The following is a 27512-nucleotide window of genomic DNA, read 5'->3' as shown; positions in this document are numbered from 1 at the left end:
AGTGACTTAAAAAAAAAATACAATAGAGTGAATCTGGTTATGAAGCATGGCCATCAATTACTTGTAATAGTTTGTGTGAGTTAATATATGTAAAGACTTGGAATAGTGCCTGGTGTATAGTAAACACTATGTAAGTGTTTGCTATTATTATTAAATTTGGTTTTTCTGGTCTCTTTCAAACTTTCCCTTTGTGTGGTCCTAATTGTTGAAATTTTTCAGGTTGCCTCTTTTGTTTCACTTTCAAAACAGCTTTTCAGACTTGTAGTGACCAGAACATTCAACATCTTAGACCACACACAGTTAGAACCCTATGAAGCAAAGGCACTCCATTATTCCCTTTCCTTTAGTGGTTACTTCTAATATCCTTTTAATTTAGTTTAGTTAATCTGATTTGGGAGATTTGACATTTTAATTTGTAAAAGCATTTTCTCCTTTCCTTGTAAATGTTTCCAGAGTTCTTTCCTATACATTTGCAAGTCAGCCTTCATGAATTGTATAAAAAAGAAATGGTATCTTGGTTAAAAGAAAATGCTTTTGAGAAATCCCAGTAGGACTTTTGTTCTAACTTGGAATTACTGGAATTTCTTAGTATGTTTGTCCATTAATGAAATAAATGATAGAGGGGTCTTATAGGATTTTTCCTCATTTCAGTTAACATTTTCCTTACAAAGTCTACACATGCAGTTCTGAATGTAGTGAGTGTTGGATTGGACTTCCAGGTCTCAGGGTAAGCTGCATTACAGGATAAACTGACTTGTTGTTATTGGAGTCCTGGTGCATTACACTGCACACTCTTCTTTTTGAGATTATAGCTGGTTTTCATGGCTCTCTTTTTCACCTTTCTGCATGAGTTTCAAGGCTAAGAAGATAATTTGGATAGCCTTTTTTATTTTTAGTTTTTATTATAGTTTTTCTTTTAGTCAGTCACTCCATGTATCCCTGTCTTGTTAGAAGTTAAACTCAAATGTAAATCAGAATTTGTTCAGTATTTTAGTCACTTGAGTGACCTACAGGTGTTTTGTAATGCCTTTTTTAAAAGCTGCACATCAAATGAAGTAGGGTTTGTTTTATTTAAAGTACGGTTGAGGGGCGCCTGGGTGGCTCAGTCGGTTAAACGTCCGACTTCAGCTCAGGTCACGATCTCGCGGTCCGTGAGTTCGAGCCCCGCGTCGGGCTCTGGGCTGATGGCTCAGAGCCTGGAGCCTGCTTCTGATTCTGTGTCTCCCTCTCTCTCTGCCCCTCCCCTGTTCATGCTTTGTCTCTCTCTGTCTCAAAAATAAATAAAATGTTAAAGTACGGTTGATACTTAGAAGTGAAATTGACAAAAGGTCTTAAAAGGAGACACCTTGTCATCCTAAGAGATGAGTATTAATCTAGATAGCAATAGGCTGTGAGTTTTTATGTATTTGAGAGTTCTATTCTTAGTTGTGATTATCCAAACAATTTGTTTCACTTATATGTTTATGAAATGCAAGTTGGGATTGCTGTGCTAACTTTGAAATGGATTTGAATTTTTCTCAAAATAGCTTTTATTGTTTTGGAAGGAAATCCAGGCACATTAGAACAGTCTTTAGGAAAGAATCATAATCTAAGTTTTGTTTCCATCTTTAGGAAAGAATCATAATCTAAGTTTTGTTTCCATCGTGCACACTTAAAAACAGTGAAACAATATTGAGGAGGGCACCTTTTGGGATGAGCACTGGGTGTTGTATGGAAACCAATTTGACAGTAAATTTCATATATTAAATAAATAAATAAATATCAAAGAAAAAAAAATAAAAACAGTGAAACAAGATTCAGAATCAAGAGTGTATAGGTAAAGAAGAGTGCTTTTGGGATTCCCAAAGGAATGATTTGCCATTCCTCCACTTCCTCCAGCTGCTATCCATACATACCTTATTTTTTGACAATATTAATATTTATTTATTTTTTAATTATATTAAATATAATTTATATTTATATAAATAAATTATTTATAATTTATTTTTACTTTTAATTTATTAATTTATATATATTCATCATAAATATATATGTTATATATAAAATACATATATATTCTTATAATTTATATAATATATAAGTATATAATATATATTATACATATTTTTATAATTTTATATAATATATAAATAGATAATATAAATATATAAATATATATTTATTAATTTATAAATTTATTATTAATTTATAATATTATTAATTTATAATAATAAATTAATTTATATAAAAGCTCAGTGGTAGCATCTTGGATTTATTTATTTATTTATAAAATTTAAATCCAAGTTAAAGAAGATGTAGTTTATATATACAATGGAATACTACTTGGCAATGAGAAAGAATGAAATCTGGCCATTTGTAGCAATGTGGATGGAACTGCAGGGTATTATGCTAAGTGAAATAAGGCTGGCAGAGATAGACAGATACTGTATGTTTTCACTCATAGGTGGATCCTGAGAAACTTAACAAAAGACCATGAGTGAGGGGAAGGGGGAAAAAAAAGTTACAGAGTGGGAGGGAGGGAGGCAAACCATAAGAGACTCTTAAATACTGAGAACAAACTGAGGGTTGGTCAGGGCTGGGGGAGAGGGGAAGTGGGTGATGGGCATTGAGGAGGGCACCTGTGGGGATGAGCACTGGGTGTTGTATGGAAACCAATTTGACAATAAATTATATTTAATAATAATAAAATTTAAATCCAAGTTAGTTAACAGCCACACATACCTTAGATCCTGTGACTTTAGAAGAAGATTTTTTGTTTAGTTTGTTTTTAGGTTTCAGTTTCTTTTGTTCCATTTGAGTGACTTTTATCTTTAGGAGCCTAAATTTAAAGTGTGCCTTCTCTCTCATAAATATTTGTCAGATTTTTTTTCTCTGTGTTGATTACCATTAATATCATCTGTATGTAGGTGTTTCTGAGGCTTAAGCTATGATGGGTACCCAAGGACTATAATCACTATATTTTAAATATGTCCAGAGTGAAAATTCAGTATTAGTAGAGGAAGTTTCTTTTTTTTTTTTTTAATTTTTTTTTTAACGTTTATTTATTTTTGAGACAGAGAGAGATAGAGCATGAACAGGGGAGGGGCAGAGAGAGAGGGAGACACAGAATCGGAAGCAGCCTCCAGGCTCTGAGCCATCAGCCCAGAGCCTGACGCGGGGCTCGAACTCGCGGACCGTGAGATCGTGACCTGAGCTGAAGTCGGACGCTTAACCGACTGAGCCACCCAGGCGCCCCAGTAGAGGAAGTTTCAAATAAGGATGAATCCAAGGGAAAGATTAATTCTTTTTTTTTCTTAATGTTTATTTTTGAGAGAGAGAGAGAGAGAGAGAGAGAGAGCAGGGGAGGGGCAGAGAGAGAGGGAGACAGCAGCACCAGCAGATGCAGGATTCTGTCTCACAATCATGAGATTGTGACCTGAGCCGGAAATCAAGAGTTGGGACACTTAACCGACTGAGCCACCCAGGTGCCGTTGGAAAGATTAATTCTTGATCTGGATGGATTAGATATGCAGACAGTATTTGTCTCTACAGATTTCTTCTCTGTAAACAACAGGGACATCATCATGTATTTTACCCTTCCCAGTGGTGAGAGCAGTACTTCACACACTATCTGTATTGAAGGGCCAGTTGGATTTTTAAAAAATTCCAATCTGTTGTGGACCATGCTTTTATGAAATGCAATCTAAATGCATATTTAGAAAAATGAACGGGAGAAAAATGAAAGAAATGCAAAATAAAAGTCCAAATTTGTTATGGCAGTATCAGATTTCTGTAAGACTTTCTAAATAATTATTCTCAAGTTGGATATTTATTTTGTCATGGATTAGTAACAAGAGTTTGTGGACTGGCATCAGTCTGTGGACTATACTTTGAGAAGCTCTGGTCTAAAGTCCTGCTTCTCTGCAACTCCAACTCATCCACTCTTAATCACAGGGAGAGTGACTACATAGAGCCAGCCTAGCTCTTGAAGTCTCGTGTTTTATCTTAGTCTTATGCATTCTGATCTACTCTATAGCTGTGTTTGTGCTAATATAGAAATAATCTTTAAAGTTGTCTGTTCCCTGTGGGAATAGTATTTAAGCTTTTATCTCGAATCTTTAAGTGATATTTTTGGTACAAGAAGGTTTCCTCTGTTTAGCTTTGCCGTCTTGGTTTGATTGGCAGATGTGAAAGAGGCTTGGAAAATACTCTGTGCCCTTGAGAATTTAAAATGGGAGGAGAGTCCTTTTTTTTTTTTTTCCAGGTATTTTTTTTTCTTCATTTAAATTTTAGTTAGTTACAATACGGTGCAATATTGGTTTCAGGAGTAGAATTCAGTGATTCATCACTTACATACAACACCCAGTGCTTATCACAAGTGCCCTCCTTAGTGCCCATCACCCATGTAGCCCATTTCCTACCCACTTCCCTCCATCTACCCATACTTTGTTCTCTATCATTAAGAGTCTCTTGTGGTTTGTTTCCTTCTCTTTTCTTCCCCCAACTTCCCATATGTTCATCTCTTTTGTTTCTTAAATTCCACATATGAGTGAAATCATATAGTATTTGTCTTTCTCTGGTTGACTTATTTTGCTTAGCATAATACGTTCTAGCTCCATTCATTTCATTGCAAATGGCAAGATTTCATTCTTTTTTATGGCTGAGTAATATTCCTGTGTGTGTGTGTGTGTGTGTGTGTGTGTGTGTGTGTGTGTGTGTGTATCACATCTTCCTTACCCCATTCATCAGTTGATGGACATTTGGACTCTCTGCAAATCTGTATTTTTGTATCCTTTGGCTAAATACCTAATAGTGCAATTGCTGGATTGTAGGGTAGTTCTATTTTTAGTTTCTTGAGGAATTTCTATACTGTTCTCCTGAGTGGCTGCACCAGTTTGCATTCCCACCAACAGTGCAGTAGGGTTCCCCTTTCTCTGCCTCCTCACCAACATCTGTTGTTTCTTGTGTTGCTAATTTTAGCCATTCTGACAGGTGGGAGATGGTATCTCATCATGGTTTTGATTTGTATTTCCCTGATAATGAGTGATGTTGAACATCTTTTCATGTGTCTGTTAGCCATCTGGATGTCTCCTATGGAAAACTATCTATTCATGTCTTCTGCCCATTTCTTAACTGGGTTTTTTTTTGGGGGGGGGTGTTGAGTTTGATAAGTTATTTATAGATTTTGGCTACTAATCCTTTATCAGATATGTCATTTGCAAATATCTTTTCTGCAGGCTGCCTTTTAGTTTTGTTGATTGTTTCCTTTGCTGGGCAGAAGCTTTTTATCTTAATGAAGTCCAATAGTTCATGTTTCCTTTTGTTTCCCTTGCCTTCTGCAACGTGTCTATTACGCTGCTTCCAGCCAAAGTCAAAGAGGTTTCGGCCTGTGTTCTCCTCTAGGATTTTGATGGTTTCCTGTCTCATATTTAGGTCTTTCATCCATTTAGAATTTATTTTTGTGTGTGGTGTAAGAAAGTGGTCCAGCTTCATTCTTCTGCATGTCACCATCCAATTTTCCCAACACCATTTGTTGAAGAGACCGTCTTTTTTCCATTGTACAGTCTTTCCTACTTTGTCGAAGATTAGTTGACCATATGGAGGGAAAGCTCTTCTTGGTATTCCATGTGACATTTATGTAGGAAGAGCCATGACTGAAAGAACCGGCTCCTTACTTGAATGAACTGTGTGGCACAGAGACCAGTGAGTTCAAGAAGTGTGATCTGAAGGGTGTTTTTCAGAAGGACTTTGTTTTCTAACCTTTTTTTTTTTTTTTTTATTTAAGTAACCTCTGTACCCAACATGCGGCTTGAACTCCCAACTCCCAGCATCAAGAGTTGCATACTGTGCAGACTGAACCAGCCAGGCGCCCAAAAGGACTTTTTTTTTTTTTAATGTTTATTAATTTTTGACAGAGAGAGAGAGACAGAGCATGAGCGGGGGAGGGACAGAGAGAGAGGGAGACACAGAATCCGAAGCAGGCTCCAGGCACTGAGCTGTCAGCACAGAGCCCAAAGTGGGGCTCGAACTCACAGACCACGAGATCATGACCTGAGCCAAAGTCGGATGCTCAACTGACTGAGCTACCCAAGTGCCCCAAAGAAGGACTTTTTTTTTGAGTGAAGAAGCTTTTGATCTCTGCTCCAATTGGCAATAAATTTGCGTTAAAAATGTTTTATTGAGATATGATTCACCCATATAAAGTGTATAATTCAATGATTTTTAGTATATCCATAGAGTTATGCAACTATCACCACGATCAATTCTAGAAAACTTTTGTCCCCCAGAAAGAAACTCCATTCTCCATTTCCTTTCCACCTACTTCACCCCCCACCAGTCCTAGGCAACCACCTGTCTACTTCCTGTATGGATTTATATACTCTGGATATTTCATATCAATAGGAGTGTTTTTTAGGTCTTGACTTGAAAGAGCCAGTATGATGCAGTGGTCAGGAGTACCAGCTCCAGAGTCAAACTTCTTGGATTTAAATTCTTGCTCTGCCATTTAGGAGATTTATTTTATTGGGTGTTTATGACCTTTTTATGCCTTGGTTTCCTCTTCATAAACAGGAATGATAATGGGATGTACCTGAGAAGCATGAAGACCAAATGAGTTAATATATCTAAAGCATTTAGAACAGTGCCTGGAACAGGATAAGCACTCATTAAATAGTAGTGTTCAACTCATATATTGAAAGGGAAAAATCACTTCCAAAATAGTGACAAAATATAATGAAAATAATTTTGACCTGGAATTGTGTTTGATTTCTGTTGTAAGAACTTAGTTATTTGGAAAAGGATGGTGGGGAAAGGTCACAGCAGTTTTCTTTGTTTAAAGAGTGTTGGTTTATTAGTTCTGTTTTCTAGGCTAGTAACCATGGTCTTGATTAGTTAAACTGGAACTTACCTTAAAGCTGTGGGGTTTTACTGAGCAAATCTGCTGCTTTCTTAATACTTGCTATTTTATCAAAGGAAAGGGTTTATGTTGTTCTTGATCAAGAACCCATATTAAGGTTTATTTTCCTTGGAGAGCTGTCACTTGATCTTAAAACTTGTGTAAGTTAATCCCTATACCTTGGTTTATATAAGGAAAAAATGATTTCCATTAAAATGTTTTCTCATTTTTAATGTTAATAATCAGAAAGGTGTGGTGCAAATAGCATAACTTTTAGGTCTTTTTGGAGTTTTGTAGAGCTTAGTGAATATGTTGGGTAAAGGATGCTTGGAATTCAGTACAATTGTAGGTCAGTTGTGGAGTTTTATTTTAGAATAATTGAACATAGCCACTAGAAGTGACTTTAGAGAGTATCTTATGATACCATTTTTGTTGACAAGGAAATTGAGAATCTTAGGTTAAGTGACTTCTAGAACACTAATTATAGACAGACCTGGGACTAGATTCCATTGATTGTGGTGCCTTTGTCCTCAGGTCCCAACTTTTCCCCCACAATCACATTCATGTAACCGTTTTTCACATGTAATTGTTATGTTGCTTGTGTAGAGCTGCAGTCTCTTGTTACACTGACAAACTGAATGGCTCGTACTAACAGTAGAGATTTATTTTTGATGAGGTTGTAGGGTGTCAGGATTTCCTTGCTCTTTCTAGGTATCATTTTCTGCATAGTAAATGCAAAAAATCTGATCGTCAATCTGTAATGTCTCCTTTCTCATCATAATGATGAGGTCAGAATGGAGAACACAGGTCTAGCAAGATAAGGAGTTGATATTTCTTCCTTTCTTCCTTTCTTTCTCAGGCTTCATGCCTGGCGTGGAGCCCCACACGGGCTTGAACTCATGACCCTGAAATCAAGACCTGAGCTGAGATCAAGAGTCAGATGCTTAACTGACTGAGCCACCCAAGGTGCCCCAAGAGTTGATATTTCTTTAGTAACCTTCAGTGTGTGAAGGGACAGACCTCTGAAACATAAAACAGGAACCATTTACCTCAGTTGACAAGGATAACATGGCTAAAGCTTTTTGACTTGGTGAACTGTCTTCCTGACCAATTCTGTACAGCTTGTGGGTGCAGCTGATTACTGGAAAGTTCTCACAGCATGCCCATGATTTGAGAATGGAGCTGGATGGGTAGGGAGTTAAGGCTATGGGAGCTTCATTACTTCCCTTTCACAAAATTCAGCATTCTTTGCATTTTCCAGATGCTACGTATCTGTTTCTTAAAATCCATTATCTTTTCCTGCTCTATCCTATTATGTGTATCAGAGAAATTAATGTGTACTTCTTAGTGGCATTTTCTTTTTTTTTTTTAAATATGTTTTAACATACAGTGTTATATTAGTTTCAGGTGTACAATATAGTGATTAAACAATTCTATACGTTACTCAGTGCTCATCACAAGTTCACTCTTTTAATCCCTATCACCTATTTCACCCACCCCCCACTGGCAACCATCAGTTTGTTCTCTATCGTTGAGTCTATTTCTTGGTTTGTGTTTCTCTTTTTCCTTTGTTTTGCTTTTTAAATTCCACATGTGAGTGAAGTCATGTGGTATTTGTCTTTCTCTGACTTTTTTCACTTAGCATTGTACTCTCTAGATCCATTTTTGTTGTTGCATGTGGCAAAATTTCATTCTTTTTTATGGCTGAATAATAATCCATTGTGTGTATATATATTGTGTATATATTATCCACTCATCTATCGATGGACCTTTGGACAGCTTCCATAATTTGCCTATTGTAAATAATGGTGCAATAAACATAGGGGTGTATATATTCTTTTGAATTAGGTTTTGTATTCTTTGGCTAAATACCCAGTAGTGTGATTACTAGATCACAGGGTAGATCAACTTCTAATTTTTTTGAGGCATCTCCATATTGCTTTCCAAAGTGACTGCACCAGTTTGCATTCCCCCCAGCAGTGCATGAAGGTTCCTTTTTCTCCACATCCTCATCAACACTTATTTCTTGTATTTTTGATTTTAGCCATTCTGACAGGAATGAAATTGTATCTCATAGTAGTTTTGATTTGCATTTTGCTATGATGAGTGATGTTGAGCATCTGTTCATGTCTGTTGGCTCTTTCTTCCCTTTTAAAAAAAAAACACAATATTTAAATGTCTAATAAAGGGGAAAATTGAACCATCAATTTATAAATCTCTTGAACTAAAACAATGCTAGGAGTGTTTTCCATTATTTCAAGTTTCATGTGTTTTCCTTATTTTTAAACTATCTATTGTAACAAGTAAAGAAATTGACTTGACCCATCCTCCAGTCCCCTGCCCACTTCATCACCAAAGAAATATTAATTTCTAGGGGCGCCTGGGTAGTTCAGTCAGTTAAGCAGCTAACTCTTGGTTTTGGCTTAGGTCATGGTCTCATGGTTTAGGAGATCAAGCTCCACATTGGGCTCTGTGCTGACAGAGTGGAGTCTGCTTGGGATTCTCTTCCTCTCCCTTTTACCCTCCCCTTTCCCCACGTGTGCTCTCTCTCTGAAAATAAATAAACATTAAAAAAAATTAAAAATAAATAAGAAATATTAGTTTCTATAACTGCATTTAGGTATGTTGTTTTTTTAAAAAACTTAAACATTAACAAGTTTCTACCTCCTTTGTTGAGAACTTCACGTGCTAAGAAAATATAAGTACTTCAGTGTGTAATAGTAAATAATAAAATCTTGAGCACATTTCATATTTAATATAATCTTATTAGTTCTTAAATATAATAACCAGGAAGAATTTCAGTGATAAGCTACTTAATATGTCTTTGACTTTTTAGACTATTTATGTTTTTTTTTTTGTAATTTTTGCCAGATAGTTTAGGTAAATTTTACATGTTTTAAGAGGTTTGGTAGAAATGATTAATGTTTAAAAACTTTATTAATCAAAAACCTTTTATTTAATTTTTATTTTTATTTCTAATGTTTATTTTTTGAGAGAGAGCGAGAGACAAGAGCATGAGCATGGGAGGGGCAGAGAGAGAGGGAGACACAAAATGCAGGCTTAGGCCCCCAGCTGTCAGCACAGGTCCCAGTGCGGAGCTTGAACCCACGAAATGCGAGATTGTGACCTGAGCTGGATGCCTAACCGACTGAGCCACCCAACCGTTCCTAATCAAAAACCTTTTAAATTAAAATGAGGAAAATAGTGAATCTATTACTTGGGCTCTTCCTGAGTTTGCTATATTATGTCTTTTTAAAAAAAACTTCTCATTGTGAAATACAAAACACATACAAGGTATAGAAATAGAACTTGCCAGTGCCTTAAAAGCCCCCTCATATTCCCTCATGTCCCCTCCTAAACTCTGTTTCCTTCCTCCCTCCAAATACAATCACAATTCTGATTCTTACAGTGATAAGTGTCTTGCTTTTCTTTATACTTTTATCACCCAATTATGCATCCCTAAACACTATAGTTTAGTTTTGCCTGCTTTAAAAAAAAATAACAAAAACTATATAAATGGATTTGAACTGTATACGTCCTTTTGTATTTGGCTTCCTTTTCTCATTATTATGTCTGTGAGTCAACATTACATGCAAACAGTTAAAAATTTTTTTTAATTACTTGGGGAAAATGGAATAGGAAAATAGTAAGGATACATAGGAGTTAAGATGCATGTTTTGCTAATGGCTTTGCCTCTAACCAGCAAAGGTAGCTTTGGACAAGTCACTTGAATTCTCAGGATCTCCTTGTTCTCTTCTAAAACGTGATAGAATGGGTTTAAACGGTTGATAGGACCTTATTAGCTCTAACATTTGATGAATCTGGGTAAATAAATGTTATGCTATGCTATTCTTAATTACTTTCATTTTTGTTTTCATTAGGTTGTCTTGGAGATACCCAGTTTTGTTTTAGATTTCGACAATCTTCTGGGAGGAGGGTGTCACTGCATTGTCTCCTGGATCATTATGACAAAGATTTACCAGTTTACTTAAAGGTTGGAAAAGTAGCAATAGAAAAATGTCCATGTGAGAGGAAACTTTAGAACTCAGTTACCTCTAAAGCATTCAGAAATATTTTACTTTTGTGTTATTACTATATTATACTGTTAGATTTCCTAAGTGAGTCTAATTCATAAGGATTCAGCATGTGAAAGAAAGAAACTTTACAAAGTTACTGTTCTTGAAGCATATAATGCCACTGTGAATTTTAGAAATCAATTAGAATGTTGAGGTGGTTTTCTTTCATTTGTTAATACCTCTTTGTTTAGATGTGGAGTTGGGGTGGTACCATACCAGTAAATATCACTTAGAGTTGAAGATTCCCTACTTTATGGTAGAATTGTAGTTGTCTCTTTTTGAGCTTTGTTTTCCAGTTATTTGTTAAAAACAATTTTAATAATTTAGATGATTTCAGAGTATAGGCTTCTGTTTGGTATTCCATATTTACATCTCTGACTGTGTGAGGAACATTTCCGTCTGGATGTCCTATCAGCACATCCAGTATGACCTCATTGCCTAAAATCAGCATTTACAGTTAACCTCTCTGGTTCCAGTAATGACAGTAACCCTTTCCCAGTTAGCAAAGCTATTACCTTTGAAATGTCTTATAGCCATCTACTCCTTTCCATGACCTTTTGCTTTCGCTATCAACATATTCTTTCAACTGATAATAATAGTTACTATTGACTGGTGCTTATATTCTAGGCACTGTATTAATAAGCTTGTGTTATCTCATCAGTCCTCATAGTGTTCTGAGAGTTTCTTTTGTAAATGAGGGAATTGAGGGCTGATGAGGATAATAATTTTGCCTAGACATCCCATCTTTTGGGTTTTTTTCAATGTAATATATTGTATACAGAGTTGTCAGCTAAAGTACATGTATATATTATATAAAAATAAATACAAAATGGCTATCTGTTGCTTAATGAATAAAGAGGCAATGATAGTGCTATTTCCTTGTCCTCACTTTTTGGGCCTTCCAAGATAAGACCTTTACATTTCCAGTTTCCAACTTTATCTCCTTTCTGTACATGTGCCACATTTTAACCAAACTGAACTATGTGCTTTTTCCTGAGGTAGCTTGTATTTTTCAGTCTCTGTGTGTTTGTTTTTGCTCAAACTCCTGGCTCTCTAAACCTGGGATGTTTTTGTCTTTGTTTAACTCCTATGCATCCTTCAATGCCCCATTCAAAAACAGCTGCCTCTATGAAATCTTTATGATCCCCATAGACAGAAGTAATCTCTTCCCTCTTGGCCTCCCTGTAACACTTTGTGGTTTCTTCATAGTACCTACCTTGAGGTTTGTTTTTGTCCCTCATAGATTGTGGTCTTCTTAAGGAACTATATCTGATGCATCTTTTAACTTCTGTAACACAATGCCTTGTTCAAAGTAGATGGTCAATAAATATTTGTGCAAAGAATAATCAGTTAGGAACTGGGTTAAAGTTTATTTCATTAGGATGTAAAAACTTCTTATGTTTTTTGGAATGTATTTACTTTCAAATTATATTTTGATAAATATTTCGGTGTTTCATTTTTATTAGGTAAAAACAGAACTGATTATGTAACATTCAGATTGGCATTTAACTCCTTTTTTTCTCTCTCAAAATTTTACATTAGGATACTTCATTTTATTAAGACTGACCCCTAACTCATACTTGTAGGCACAATTTAAAAATATACATGTAGCATTGGAGAAAATGTAGAATTTGATTGTTTCCTGACGTCCATTAACTAGTACAGACATGAATAAACAACATAAGCTGAGGAGGTTATAATGGGAAAAATCTGATTTTAGTACTTTAGTTGAAATGATTTCACCTTTGGGCAAGCTCCAAGTTTACATCTGCCAGTTACTGTCATGATTGTGTTGGTGGAAAAGCATAACTAGATCTTTGTGTATATTTCATATCTCAGTTCAGGTTTGTAAAGGAATGTGATGTTAATAATAACAAAAGGATGGCAATATGTATTTTTTTTTTATTTGTCACTTCTTTCATAGAAGGATCCTGCTTATTTTTACGGATATGTGTATTTCCGACAAGTTCGAGATAAAAGTCTAAAAAGAGGCTACTTCCAGAAGGTAAATTTCATATGCACTAATAGGGAAATTGTTTTTATATTGTGGCTAGAAAAATAGAAACTGTAGGGATGAATAGTCTTTAAAGTCTTTGATATTTTATCTTTAAACATACTAGAACTTACATTTTTTTTTTTGTTTTTTTAGATTATAGATACCTGTCCCTAGATTTATTTATTATTATTTTTTTTTTAAAGTAGGTCTCATGCCCAGGACCCTGAGATTAAGATGTGAGCTGAGAATCAAGAGTTGGATGCTTAACCGACTGAGCTACCCAGATGCCCCTGTCCCTAGATTTTTAACTGGAATTGAATTTTGCCTTTCTGCTATCTCTGTGCTAGATTCCTGACAGTTATACATATTGTATGAAATTGTTAAAAGCCAAATGAATCTGCTTAATTTCCACATTTTGGGATGAAGAAAAGAATGAACAGATGATTTTTAATATTGTTACAACTAATAAAAGTCTGCAGTATCTTTTTTTGAACAGCTAAGAGTCACTAAATACATCTTAGCAACATCTTAATCATTAGTATTTCCATTCTAAATGTACAGTCATTTTATTTTCTTTAAAAAAAAATTAGGGGCACCTGGCTGGCTCAGTCAGAAGAGCATGCAACTCTTGATGTTGGGTTTGTTAGTTTGAGCCCCACATTGGGTGTAGAAATTACTTAAATTGATTAATTAGTTAATTAAAAAATCCCAATCATCATTAAAAATAATAATTGGTTCTGATTTAATTACAGCTAACAGGGACACACCTTTACCTTTTGTAACTAGAATGTGCCTTGACCACTAATTGATATTGGATAGAAAGGTAAAAGTAGTTTTCAAGAGAAATAGATGAAAAAATTGGCATAATCCATATCTGAATTGGCCCAACTATAAAGTCAGAGTTTCTAAGTATATGGTTATGATCATTGAAAACTAAAATAACAGCAATCATAGGTCTTAGTTTGAAAAAGCATCACAATTTGCTCTTCCTATATTAGGAAGAGTTCATCTCACTAATTCCTGGTAGAACTGCTTTGCTAATGACAGTAGTAGCGAGGCCTTGGAAATTATCCATAATATTTGTCTCTTTATAGGAAATTCTTTTTCCTGGAGAGCAGGAGAATCTGTGAATATGCCCTTATGCTCTTAAGGTGTAATAATAAGGTTAAAGGTCTTGCATTCTGCTACTGTAGTTTTATGTAGTTTTTCTTTTAACCGTTTACTGCAAAAACTTTTTTTCAAAATCCACACTTTTTGCTGAATTTAGCTTGTTAGTAATTGATTTTATAAGAAATGACAAATTTAAATTATAATCATCAGGAAAATAAAAAATCATGTTTCTTTTTTCTCTCCAGTCCTTGGTTTTGATCAGCAAACTACCTTACATTCATTTTTTTCATACCGTGCTCAAACAGATAGCACCAGAGTATTTTGAAAAGAGCGAACCTTATTTGGAAGCAGGTAAGTTAAATATTGTGTGACTTAGATACGTTATGAAGGAGATTTAAAAATTTTCCTGGAAATGGCTGATAAATATAAAGTTGACTTTCTAAAAAATTTAGTTAAGAATTTTAAGGGCTAGGGACACCTGGGTGGCTCAGTCAATTAAGCATCTGACTCTTGATTTCACCTCAGGTCATGATCTCACAGTTCATGAATTCGAGCCCTGTGATGGGCTCTGAGCTGACACCACAGAACCTGTTTGGGATCCTCTGTCCCTTTCTCTCTGCCCCTCACCCACTCTCTCTCCCTCTCTCTCAAAATAAATAAATAAACTTAAAAAAATATCTCTTAAAAATTGTTTTAAAAAAGAAGAATTGTAAGGGCTATATGGTAGGAGAGAGATGAAAAGCTATTCTTCATCTTTACCTACAAACACAAAAGACCGTATCTTTTATTATCTCCTTTTGCAGCATAGATGATGCCTATTTATTAGGTTAATGATGAACAAATATGAAGTTGACAGCTCTGCTTCTCAGAGTAGTGTTTAAACAAATCTTTATGTCACTCAATGCAGAGGCCTCTATTGAGTGTTATGTTTTTGTTGCTAATTTGGGTAGTGATGAGTGAATAGGAAAACTCCCTTTCAAAAAATTTATGAACTAGTTTGTATCTTAGAACATAGGTATATTTCAGGGTGCCTGGGTGGCTCAGTTGGTTAAATGTCTGACTCTTGATTTTGGCTCAGGTCATGATCTCATGCATGGTTCATGAACTCAAGCCCCATGTTGGGCTCTGGGCTGACAGTGCGGAGCCTGCTTGGGGTTTCTCTCTCCCTCTCACTCTGTCCCTCCCTCTGTCTTTCTCTCTCTCAAAATAAAACAAATAAACTTAAAAAAAAAAAAAAAAAGAACACAGGTGTATTTCTGGTGAAATACAAGATATTTTCACCACTTTTACTTTTCTGTTACCTTTTTAATTTTTTCTTTTTTTAGTTTTTATTTTATTTTAGAGCAAGAACACGTAAGTGGGGAGAGGGACAGAGGGAGAGAAAGAGAAAGAGAGAAATTGAAGCAGGCTCCATGCTCAGTGCAGAGTGTGATACAGGGCTTGATCCCACGACCCTAGGATCATGACTTGAGCCAAAATCAAGAGTCAGATGCTCAACTGACTGAGCCACACAGGTGCCCCTGGAGTTCTAATGTCTAATGTTTCTTTTTTCATATTTTGCAATTTGAACTTATACTAAGGAAAGATTGTATTATTTTTTCAGCTTGTAATGATGTTGATCGATGGCCTGCCCCAGTGCCAGGGAAGACATTACACCTGCCTATTATGGGGGTTGTAATGAAGGTAATAGCTTTTATTTCATTTGTCTCCTTTTCTAGAGAACTCTAGGAAGTTCATAGATGAGTTTTGCTTTTTAACTTCCTAATAATGTTCAATGTCAATATTGCTGTCATTTGTATGTGAGGAGTTAGAGATCCCACAGTTCATCCTGCTGTACAGAACCATTAGTTACACAACACCAGGGGCTACCTGTCCCATTTCATCCTTAGAGTTTTACACAAGGGTGTCATTCTTGTATAATACATGTGACTGTAAATGCAGCCTTTGAGACTTCTGCAACTCCATGGCCCTCCAGAGATGGGTGGCATTGCAGAATACTTGTAGAGTCAAGTATGAATTAGTAAAAATGGGAAGAAATTAGGAAAGCCATTCGTTCTTAGTAATAAATTTCTTCATGTGTGATGTCAGACCAAACATGTCCATCCCAGGATATGGTGCTTTTATTCAGTTTTCTTTTCTTTTTTTTAAAATGAAATAGCATTTTGCTCTCAGGCTTTGTATGAATGTGCTGTAGTGCTTTTGCAATTCATTTTCAAATTGGACTTATTTTTGGCAATGCTGTGTTTTTAGATGTACTTACTTCTGTAGGATGTGTTCTGTTTTTTTTCCCTGGGAGATTATCAAAGTGGTACTCTTAGCTCTGGGTTGTGAGTTCTCATGGTTTCCTGTGAGATTTATCCCATAATTTGGCAAGCTTGAGAGGGTGTGTTTGGGTGTGTGTATATTAATGAAGCAAAGAATGGAACAATAAATAGGAAGCAGTATGAAGTTGATGCTCTTTTTCTGTTTTTCAGCACATTTGCTTCTCAGTGAGTTAGTGATTTCCATGTGTATGGGAATATGGAGACATTGGTTCACTTACCTTCTGCTGTGACTAAAGATAAATAAGACTGTAGTTTTAAAATCTGATATAAATACTTTGTTTTTATGGATTTTTATGCATTGCTGAGTGTACTGTTTTAGTGGTAAGAGTGTTTCTGATCCCTCGTTGTAGTGGGAGTCGCAAACCATATAAAGGACATTCTTTTATAGCCAAAGTTAATTTCTTCTCTGTCTCTTCAAGGTACGGATTCCCACATGTCATGACAAGCCTGGGACAACTCAAATAGCACAGTTAACTCAGCAGGTAGTGTGGTACTGTGGTAGAATAATCCAGCATATATAGTCTCTTTAACAGAATTCTTAAACTAGCAAATATAGAGCTTCTTGGGTTTATGATATATTTCTGAATATTACTGAAATATCCCATTAAATAATTTTGTAATAAATTGATAATAAACTTTCTAATGTTTCTCAGATTGTTTTTCTTGTTTGTTATCTAGCAGACACTGGAGAACTCAATTTATAATGTAACTGTGAGGACTAGGGGAAAGTACATAAAACCTCTTACCTTCTTAGAAGAATGGTCAACAGGCTTTTGTTTTTAGGAAACTCAGTCAAAGGATTCTTTAGTTATGATTGCTTTTCATTTCCCCCACAGTCACATCTGTTCATGGGTAGGGTTGAAGTTTTTGGTTTTTTAAAAATTTTTTTTAAATGTTTTTATTTATTTTTGAGACAGAGAGAGAGAGAGCATGAGCAGGGGAGGGGCAGAGAGAGAGGGAGACACAGAACCTGAAGCAGGCTCCAGGCTCTGAGCTGTCAGCACAGAGCCAGACGTGGGGCTTGAACTCACGGATTGTGAGATTATGACCCGAGCTGAAGTCAGCCTCTCAACCGACTGAGCCACCCAGGCGCCCCGGTTGAAGTTTTTATTTGAAATGTTTTAACTGGTATATCAACACTCCCATTGTTTGAATTGAATTAAAATAGAAAGCAGTAGGAAAACTAATTTTTCCTGTTATATACATATATCAACTGGTATAATGCAGTTGTGAATTAATCTGTCCTCTGACTCTTAGATTAATGTTTTATCCAAGGAATCTGTCATCCTTGAGCTTCTGCTGTGTTAGGAGAGATTGCTAAGGCCCAATCTCTTTGTGGCTGCTCCTGGAGGAAGAGAATCTTAAAAGATAGGGCAATATGGCTTATTGATCACAAGATAGATAGGCATTTTTAAAAAATGAATTTCTGTAAATTTTAGTGATATCTTCTGTATTTTTTCTCTTTTATCTCAGGCAGACACACATATATCTGTTATTTTACCTACTGTTCATGAGGTGGATCTTTTCAGGTAAATTTTATTAAGTGCCTTTCCTCCTTTGCTTTGTGATATTGTTTTTAATTTCTTTAGAAAATGAATGTTCTTAAATGTGGAAAAAACTGGAAAAAAATAGTCATTATGTTTCACAGGTTATAAATCAATGGTTCATCCCTAATGCATGTTACGAACTTTGATGATTAGGGAAATTTGGATGTGGATTGGCTATTACATGGTAGAAACAAATTATTTTTTGTTTGGTTTGGTGTGAGAATGGTATTGTAATGTAAGAAAATAGACTTGATTTTTAAAGATGAATTTTTAACTATTTTGAAGTGAAATGTCATGAGATTTGTGTTTTATTTTAAAATACTTCAGTAAGGGGTGCCTGGGTGGCTCAGTTGGTTAAGTGTCTGACTTCGGCTCAGGTCACGATCTCACGGTCCGTGGGTTCAAGCCCTGTGTCGGGCTCTGTGATGACAGCTTGGAGCCTGGAGCCTGCTTCGGATTCTGCGTCTCTTCTTTCTGCCCCTCCCCTGCTCGTGCTCTGTCTCTCTCTCTCTCTCTCTCTCTCTCTCTCTCTCTCAAAAACAATAAATAAACATTAAAAAAAATTTTTTTTAAATATTTACTAGGAAGTGTCCAGCTAGCTTAGTTGGTAGAGCCTGAGACTTAAAATACGTCCGTAAGAAAAAAATTAATGAAGTAAAAATGGTAAAATATTGTTCACTCTAGATGATAGGTAAATGGGGGTTCTTACACTACTGCCTTTGTCTTTCTGTATGTTTGAAGCTTTTTAAAATGCAAAATAAAAAAAGAGAATCTAGCACATAAAAAAGAACAGGGAAAAGTACCAATGCCTGTGCCTTACCCAGGGCAGCTGAAGAGAAATCTCTGGATTAGTGCCCAAGTTCCAGCTCCTGGGTAGATCTGCTTGGCTTGAGAAACCACTGCTGTTGCAGAGCAGTTATTAAATAGTAATACATGCAATTGGGAGTCAAGTGAAAGGCTTAGAATGGGATTTTTGGTTTGGGGTGTATGTGGAATTTTGTGTATGTGTGACCTTTAAACTACGTGGAATACTACTTCAGAGGATGATTAGTTCTATATGCTTGATTTGTTTTATACACTTGGCCCTAGCACAGCCTATTAATCCCACTTCTAGGAATTTATCCTGTAAAAATGAAAGCATACATCCTCACAAAGACCTATATGCAAATGTTTATAGCAGCTCTATTCATACCAGCCTAAAACCAGAAACTGCATTTGTCCATAAGCTGGTAAATGGATAAACAAATGTGATTCTTACATGTGTGTGGAATACTACTTAGCAGTTAAAAAAAGACAGCACTATTGATACAGCCAGCAACATAGGTGACTCTCAGAAGTGTTATGTTTGGCAAAAGGAACCAGATTTTAAAGAGCTACTTACTCAGTGACTCCATTTATAGATATTCTAGAAAAGGGACAGAAATCAGCTCAGTGGTTGCCTGGAGGGTGGGAGAGGGAAATTGAGTAAAAGGGGATGAGGGAATTTTTGGAGTGATGGAAGTGTTTTATATCTTTGCTAAGTGTAAATGTTTCTGTATGTAAATGATAAATCTTTTTTTTAAATTTTTTTAAATTTATTTTTGAGAGAGAGACAGAGTGAGAAGGGGCAGAGAGAGAGGGAGACAAGGAATCTGAAGCAGGCTCCAGGCTGTGAGCTGTCAGCACAGAGCCCAATGCGGGGCTCGAACTCACGAACCGTGAGATCATGACCTGAGCTGACGTCTGGCGTTTAACCGACTAAGCCACCCAGGCACCCCCGTAAATGATAAATCTTAAAAACAAATTGATTTTCTTTTAAAACATTTTTAATGTTTATTTATTTTGAGAGAGAGAGAGAAAAAACATGCAAGCGGAGTAGGGGCAGAGAGAGAGGGAGACAGAAAATCCAAAGCAGGCTCTGCACTGTCAGCGCAAACCCAGATCCAGGGCTCAAACTCACAAGTCGGACTCTCAACCAACTGAGCTACCCAGGCACCCTCAAATTGATTTTCTTTTAAAAAATTAAATGTTGTAGCATTCTTAGAATAAAGAGGAGAAGTGCCCCCAAATACATGAATAATTATTACAGGAAAAATACACTAAGAAGGATCCATACTGTTAGTAGTTTTGATACTTCATTCGTTTAGGAATAAGTGAAGAACTGGCACAAGTTGATATAGAATTTGATTACCAGACTTGTTTTCTTTTGAACTGCTGAGTTTATCAGTTATCTTTGCTTTCATGGCAATTAATTATTCCTACCACTAACACTTTTTATTAGCATATATCTTTTCTCCTGATTATGAATGACATGTTATTGTTTTTAAAGTAGGACAAGTTAGTGTGTTGTTCTTTTAATTCTTGTTGCTCAGGAGGTGAGAAAATGGAAACTTGAACAATAATAGTCCCACACAGAGACAGCACTGCACCGAGCATTTAACATCTGATGTTCAGATTAGTGCTTCGTCCATGATGGCACTCTTCACTTTGTTTGTGGAGAGCTTACATTGTACATTTATTCCTGTGAATAAGAGTTTAAATGTTTATCATTATATTGAAGGTGATATTTTTATACCCACCATTAGTTTGAGAGCAAAGGAAAGAGACCTGGAAAGATGTTTGGAGCTGAGTGCCAGAGATGCAGTTGAGTGTAAGGGCTTGTCCCCCTCCTTCTACCAAGTCAAGGCTTGTTAAACTACCACGTATCCATGGACCATGGCTTTTGTTTCAGCCCTCTCAATCATGTACATAGTCTTCTCATTCAGTTTTTAAGTTGGGCTTAGAATTAAGGAATGGTTTTCTGTTGAAAGAAATGGACATTCTCTTGCCTGGAGTCAAGGACGTTTTACCTAATGATACCTGCTGTTGGTTCTTCACGCAGCAGGAGGCATATCAGTGATGTGTTGTCATCTTCCTCTTTGCCCTCATCTTGAGAATGAGCCGTCTTGGCTTTCTACCCCACTGGCAGGATAGATAACAGTTATGAGTGTTTTTGTGTTTCAAAGAGTGTAAAAGTCTATTACTATTACTACATAAAATCTGATGTGTCTGATGCTCTTTGATAGATGTTAGTTTAATTTTCAAGATTATAATAACATGGTATATCTTTCTGAAAAAGGTTGAAACCTTTATCTAGTTATTTATGTATGTATCTATTTATTCATTTATTTATCTATTTGGAGTAAGTTTCTCATTTTTGCCAGAGGATGGCTTTTGGCAGGGGTGGGGAGCAGTAGAGCTTAGCATAAAGCATGCCACTCCAGAGTGGAGATACAAAAATAATACTGAAAAAATATCCTATGATTTTCCTACAGAACTCTCATTTTAGTAATTTTACACTGCAGTTAATTAGACACATACCATCAATATTTATTAAAGTTCGAGCTGGAGATAGGTTTCTTTCTTGAATATTTAATACTTATCTCCCCTAATAAAAGTACTTTATATAATAGATATTTCTAATGTACTATAATTTCATAGAATGCTTCATCTTATAACTGTACTTGCTGTCTGTTTTTGCCCTTACTGAGAATATATTACAATGCTTGTGAGAAAACATAATTTCTAGCTTTAATGCCTTAAGGGCATCCCACTATTAAATGTATACTTACCCACATACACACACTTGCCACTTTTCTGTAAATTTGTGATTGTTTCAAAATTATATATATATATATATAAATATGTTTATATTTATAAATGTATATGTGTATACATGCATATAGATAGTTGAAACAATCATAAATTTACAGAAAAGTAGTAAGTATAATATAGAAAACTTTCTTCCTTGAACCAGTGGATAGTCATTTGAAGACCTGATGTTCCCATCATCTCTGAATACTTTAGAGTCTATTTCCTACAAATAAGGATATAATGCAGCCATCAAAATTGGGAAGTTAACATTGATAATATTATTTAATTCAGATGTCACCAGTTGTCACAATACTAGTTCAGAATTTTCTGTTGCATTTCCTTGTCCTGTCTCTTCTGTCTCTCTTTCAGTCTGGAATAGATCTTCAAGTCTTCTTTTCATATACCTAAGCTTCTTGTGGTTACAAGACAGTTATTTTGCAGGAAATCCCTGAGTTTAGGTCTGTCTGGGATTTACTCAAAATTAGATTCAAGCTCTGCATGTTTGACATGGAGGTAGCTTGCGTTATTACTGGTGACGTTTACTTTGTGGTATTCTCCGAGCTTCTTGATTGGTAGTTACTCGTTTTCTTTTTGTGAATAAGTATTTTGTGGGGAGGCACTTTGGAACTATGTATATGAGTTATTTATTGCTGTGTAATAAATTACCCCAATATTTAGAGGCTTGAGAGAACAAATAGTACTTCACACACTTTCTGAGGGTTAGGAATCTGGGAATGGCTTAGCTGGATGGTTCTAGCTCTAAATCTCTTATGAAGTTGCAGTCAAGATACCAGCTAGGGTTTTAGTGATTTGGACAAATGGGGCATGAGGATCTGTTTCCCTAAAAGGTTTACTTGGCTGCTGGGTGGAGGTCACCGTTTCTTGTGGATTTTAGCAGGAGCCTCATTTCTAGCCATGTGGACCGGCCCATAGGGCAAGTTGAATGTTCTCACAGTATTGGGCAGGTGATCTGAGAGAAGGCAGAAGCCAAAATGTCTTTTATGATGCAGCCTTCAAAATTGCACATTGCTGCTTTACCTTATTCTGTTTGTTACATGTAAACCAATAACGTAGCCCACAGCTAAGAGGGGGAGGATTGGGCTCCCATGTTTTTTTTTTTTGTTGTTGTTGTTGTTGTTGTTTTTTAAATGTTTATTTTTGAGGGGGGTGGGGAGGGAGACAGAGCAGGGTTGGGGGAGGGGCAGAAAGAGAGGGAGACACAGAATCCAAAGTAGGCTCCAGGCCCTGAGGTGTCAGCTCAGAACCTGACACAGGGCTCTAACCCATGAACTGCAAGATCATGACCTGAGCTGAAGTTGGATGCTTAACCACTTAACCAACTGAGCCGCTAGGCTTCCATGTTTTAAAAGGAGTGTCAAAGAATTTGTAGAAATATTTTAAATCATTACATTGTGTATATTTTATGGGCTGTTGTTTTTTTCTGTTTTATTCAATAGGTTATTAAAATCCATTATTCTCATTTGGTGTTCCAGTTGTCCCCAGTTTGGCCAGTGACACTTGTCTTCAAGTTGGCCTCTGTTTTGTTTTGTTTTGTTTTTTTACATATCCTTGTCATTCTTTAAACATTTCCTTCTTTTTTTTTTTTAAAGTCTATTCATTTATTTTTGAGAGAGAGAGAGAGAGCACAAGTGGGGGTGGGGTGAGGGCAGAGAGAGAGAGAGAGAGAGAGAGAGAGAGAGAGAATCCTAAGCAGGCTCTGCACTGTCAGCACAGAGCCTGATGTAGGCTCAAATTCATGAACCATGAGACCGTGACCGGAGCCGAAACAAAGAGCTGGACACTTAACTGACTGAGCCACCCAGGCACCCTGAAACACTTCCTTGCTTTCTAGTATAAAATGTGCCAAGCTTATCTTTTTTTTTTTAATTAAAAAAAGATATATAATTCACATACCATAGTATTTGCTCTTTTAAAATATACAATTCACTGGTTTTTACTGTATTTCACAAAGTTGTGCAATCATTACTGCTATCTAGTTCTAGAACATTTTCATCACTTCAGAAAGTAACCCTGTACCCAGTGGCAGTTATTCCCCATTCCCTCTCCCCTACCAGCCTCTGGGAACCACTAATCTACTTTCTATCTCCATCGATTAGCCTCTTTGGGGCATACCATATAAATAGAATCCTAAAATACGTGGCTTTTTGTGTCTGCTTACACTTAGCAAATCATTTCCATGGTTTATCCATGCAGTAGCCTGAATCGTTATTTGATTCACTTTATGATGTTCTGTTGTGTGGATACCACATTTTATTTATCCATTAATTCACTGAAGGATATTTGGATGGTTTCTACTTTTTGGCTGTTACATATGATGCTACTACGAACATTTGTATATAAGCTTTTGCGTGGACCTATGTTTTCTTGGGTGCCAAGATTTTCTTGTATTTTTTCTTCCTTAGCCCTGGAATCACCCATTTCTTCGAAAAGCCTTCACTTTTTTTAGTGGAGAATAGGATTCAGAAGCCAAAATCTGGGTACTGGTTGAGCTCATTGCTATTGGAATATCACTGATTTTAGGCCCTCTCAGTGGACAGAGCTAGGGAGTATACATATATATATATATATACACATACATACATATATATTTGTAAAGGGATGCATATGTACCTACTCATATATAATACGTATACATTTTTGCGTATGTATTTCTATATCTGTATATATTGAAAACCCTAAAGTCACACCAGTACCCCCAATTCCAATCCTACAAGACAAGGTTCACTCTAGTTTTCTTTCTATATTGGTATTTCTTTTCCCTTTGTGAGGAACTACCTCCTATTATTCTTAATTTATTTACTTATTTGATCAGTCCTTGTTAGTAACCAGTATCTCATCGCTGCTTAAACCCTCTCCTCCATGCAGATGACTTTCTTACCCAACTTGGGCTCTGACACTCCACACCCACCTGCCCTTCATAGATACCCTTCCTCAACCTTCTCAGGCTGTGCTCCATGCCAGATTCCCCCCATGTGGTTATGCTCCTACCCCAGTTAGGCTTCTGTATTGCACATTTAGGCCCCCTATCCATATGCTTGCTTGTGCTCTGGCTCCCGCTGTTAGGCCAACCCCCAGAGGAAAGCCCTCCTTACCCTACAGTGCTCCTATACCTCATCCCAGACCACCTCTCCATGCACACACCCTATTCCCCCTGCTCTTACATTCTACCGTGGACAACTTCAACACACTCTGGCTCTGACACTTCATACCAGGCTGCCCCTCCAGGCCCCTCACACTTCTTGGCCTGTCATCTCAAACCAGATCACCTTCACACATGTACACCTTCCTCACCACGTTTGGGTTCCAGCAGCCCCACAGCAAGTCACCTTCTCCATGTGAACGTCTCCCTTATCTCACATAAGCCCTCACACCTTGCTCTGAGCCATCATGTCTTCGTTTCTCTCCTGGCAGAGATGCCTACCATGCACCATGTTCTGTTTTAGGATTGAATTGTTTAGGAAAGGAAGAGGAAGAAGAGCTCGTTTGTCTTATCCTTGAACTGTTTATTATTTTGCTTTGGGTGTTTTTGCACTTCCTTCACATTTGTATTCTTGCCTTTGAATAGTTAAAACTAAATTTCCCTAATTTCCATTCCACAAATCTGTTTTATATTTTTGCATGTAAGCTTTTTTCTTTTTCTTTCTTTCCTTCTTGTTTAATTTTTTTTGTTTTCTTCAAAATATTTACACTAGAAATTCAGATGCAAGAAAGCAATATTAATGAAATAGGTCTACCATATGGTACAATTTAATAATTACTTTATATGCTTTTATTATTTGTCAGTCATTCTGTGTGTCAATATGTTGCATTTCATTTTCTAAAAATTGGAATCAGTCAAATTGATATGGTTTTTAATGTGGACAAAAGAGACTTTCTTTCTGCCTTTCTTTGTTTCTTGTGTGTATATATATATGTTTTTAATTGGGTAGATTGATTATGATTTTTATAAATAGATAAGTATTTTTTCCTCCAATCTAGTAGGAAAAGTTGTTACCCTAATGGAAGAAATTACTAAATAAGTAAAAGTTACCAAATGTCTGAAGCTGAGTAGTGTGCCAGAGCTCTGTTCTGATAGGCTTCCATCTAGTTCCAGGGCTACTATAAAAATATGCAGCATTTCTGTAAGGGAAGGATCTGCCCAGGAAATCATTCTGTTGTTTGGCCTTCGAACTCCCCCTTGTGATTTGTTTCCATCATTTTTTAACATTGAATGCCTTGGCTCTTAAATTAATTACATCCAATAAATATCCTTTGGAAAATTGATTTTTCTTGTTTTCTTCAAAATTTTACAACAGAAATTCAAATGTAAGAAAGCAATATTGATGAAATAAATCTACCATATGGTATAATTTAATAATTATTTTATGTGCTTTTATTATTTGTCAGCCATTCTGTGTCAATATATCACATTTCATTTTCTAAAACTTGGAATGAGTCAAATTGATATGTTTTTTTATGTGGACTAAAGAGACTTATGCATCACCGTATTCTAAATGAATTTGTATGTCACAACAAGGTACAAATAGCTGGAAGAATTTATATCAGTATGAAGTTTTTAGAATGATTAAGAACTTAAAAAACAGGGTTGGAAAATAATACTTCTACCATATAAACACCTTTTAGGTGTTTCTGCCCAGTTTTCCTTCATAGTCAGATGCTTTGGGAGCTGGTCCTGTTGGGGGAGCCCCTCGTGGTCATGGCACCGTCACCATCAGAGTCGTCAGAGACTGTATTGGCACTTGTGAAGTGAGTATATTTGGTTCCTGATGGTGATAGTTGCAGCATTTTTCCATCTGTGTTATGTTTGCACACTCATTGTACTGATCCAGACAACACCTCTCTTATAAGAAGGGTGCTCATTATAGCCCTGTTTCATGGATGAGATAAGTAATTCATGCTCTAGGAGGGCTGGAACCATGGGGGGTTTTTTTGCTTTGATTGATTGAACAAGAAACATTCATTCACTTATGCAAAGTTGGTACCTGACAACTTTGCATGAATGGTCAGTGTCTAGTAAAAGACATGTAACTAGGGAATGGTAATGCCAGAATTTCAACCCATCTTCTGCCCCAAGTCCTGTGTTCTTTCAATACTCCATTCCATATTATTATGTATTTCCATTTGTCTTTCTGATTTCCTGAAATAAGTTTGCTGTTTACTGAAATAAGTAATCCCATGTGGGTATACTGTGTGTTATTGATGTTTTATAGTTATTGAGTAGGGCCTTTAATTTCTGTGTCCTTTGTTTAAAATGTTCTTCTTTCCTCCACAGCTGTATTTCTCCATTAAAGTACTTCAGTGACTTCCGACCTTACTTCACTATTCATGATAGCGAATTCAAAGAATATACTACTCGTACTCAAGCCCCGTGAGTAAACAAAATAATTTTTATTGACCAAGTATTTCCTATATAACCAAATTATGTAAAATTAAATTTTGAACTCATTGGCATCTTGATTTTGTAAAGGAAGGTTTGAGGAACTGCTTGTAATACTTCTACATGTCAAGGGTCAAACTTGTTTTCCTTTCAATGATTTTATTTATTAGTGGAGGATGTATTGTCATCAATAGCCATCTGATTATACTTTGAGTTCTGTTTTCTTGCCTTCTGTTATCTCTTGTTGCTCTGTAACTTCCTTTTCCTTCTTCTTCGTTGAATTGGCATGGAAACATCAAAATTCTTCCCAATATATTAAAGGGAAAAAATTATCTTACCCTTTCCCCCTTAGCTCCTGCTCTATTGCTTACCTTCTTTTCATAGTGAAATTTCTAGAATAACAACAACAACAAGAAATCTCCACGTACTGTCTCTACTTCTTGGCTTTCTGGTTACTTCTCAGTCCATTGCAGGTTGATTTCTTTTTTATTTTTCAAGTTTATGTATTTACTTTGAGAGAGAGTGCACATGCTTGTGTGAGTGGGAGAGGGACAGAGAGGGAGGGAGAGAGAAAG

General features: G+C 36.2%; 1 protein-coding gene across 4 annotated transcripts in view; it reads left to right on the top strand.

Moving 5' to 3' along the window:
- DENND6A (DENN domain containing 6A) overlaps positions 1 to 27512 on the top strand; it is a 64768-nt gene that overhangs the window by 15022 nt on the left and 22234 nt on the right. For 2 of the 4 annotated variants that reach the window (XM_053898584.1, XM_053898587.1), the window contains 8 exons: positions 10756 to 10868; positions 12875 to 12955; positions 14302 to 14407; positions 15660 to 15739; positions 16800 to 16862; positions 17854 to 17909; positions 26184 to 26306; positions 26833 to 26928. In XM_053898584.1, coding sequence (XP_053754559.1) covers positions 10756 to 10868; positions 12875 to 12955; positions 14302 to 14407; positions 15660 to 15739; positions 16800 to 16862; positions 17854 to 17909; positions 26184 to 26306; positions 26833 to 26928 — 718 coding nt within the window. The remainder of the gene's footprint in view (positions 1 to 10755; positions 10869 to 12874; positions 12956 to 14301; positions 14408 to 15659; positions 15740 to 16799; positions 16863 to 17853; positions 17910 to 26183; positions 26307 to 26832; positions 26929 to 27512) is intronic. The other 2 variants (XM_053898585.1, XM_053898586.1) reach the window with 2 other exon arrangements.

The sequence above is a fragment of the Panthera pardus genome, unplaced genomic scaffold, assembly GCF_024362965.1.
Source record: "Panthera pardus isolate Hobbes unplaced genomic scaffold, ASM2436296v1 HiC_scaffold_8, whole genome shotgun sequence".
Classification (NCBI taxonomy): Eukaryota; Metazoa; Chordata; class Mammalia; order Carnivora; family Felidae; genus Panthera; species Panthera pardus.
This window is presented reverse-complemented; position numbering and strand designations above follow the sequence as displayed.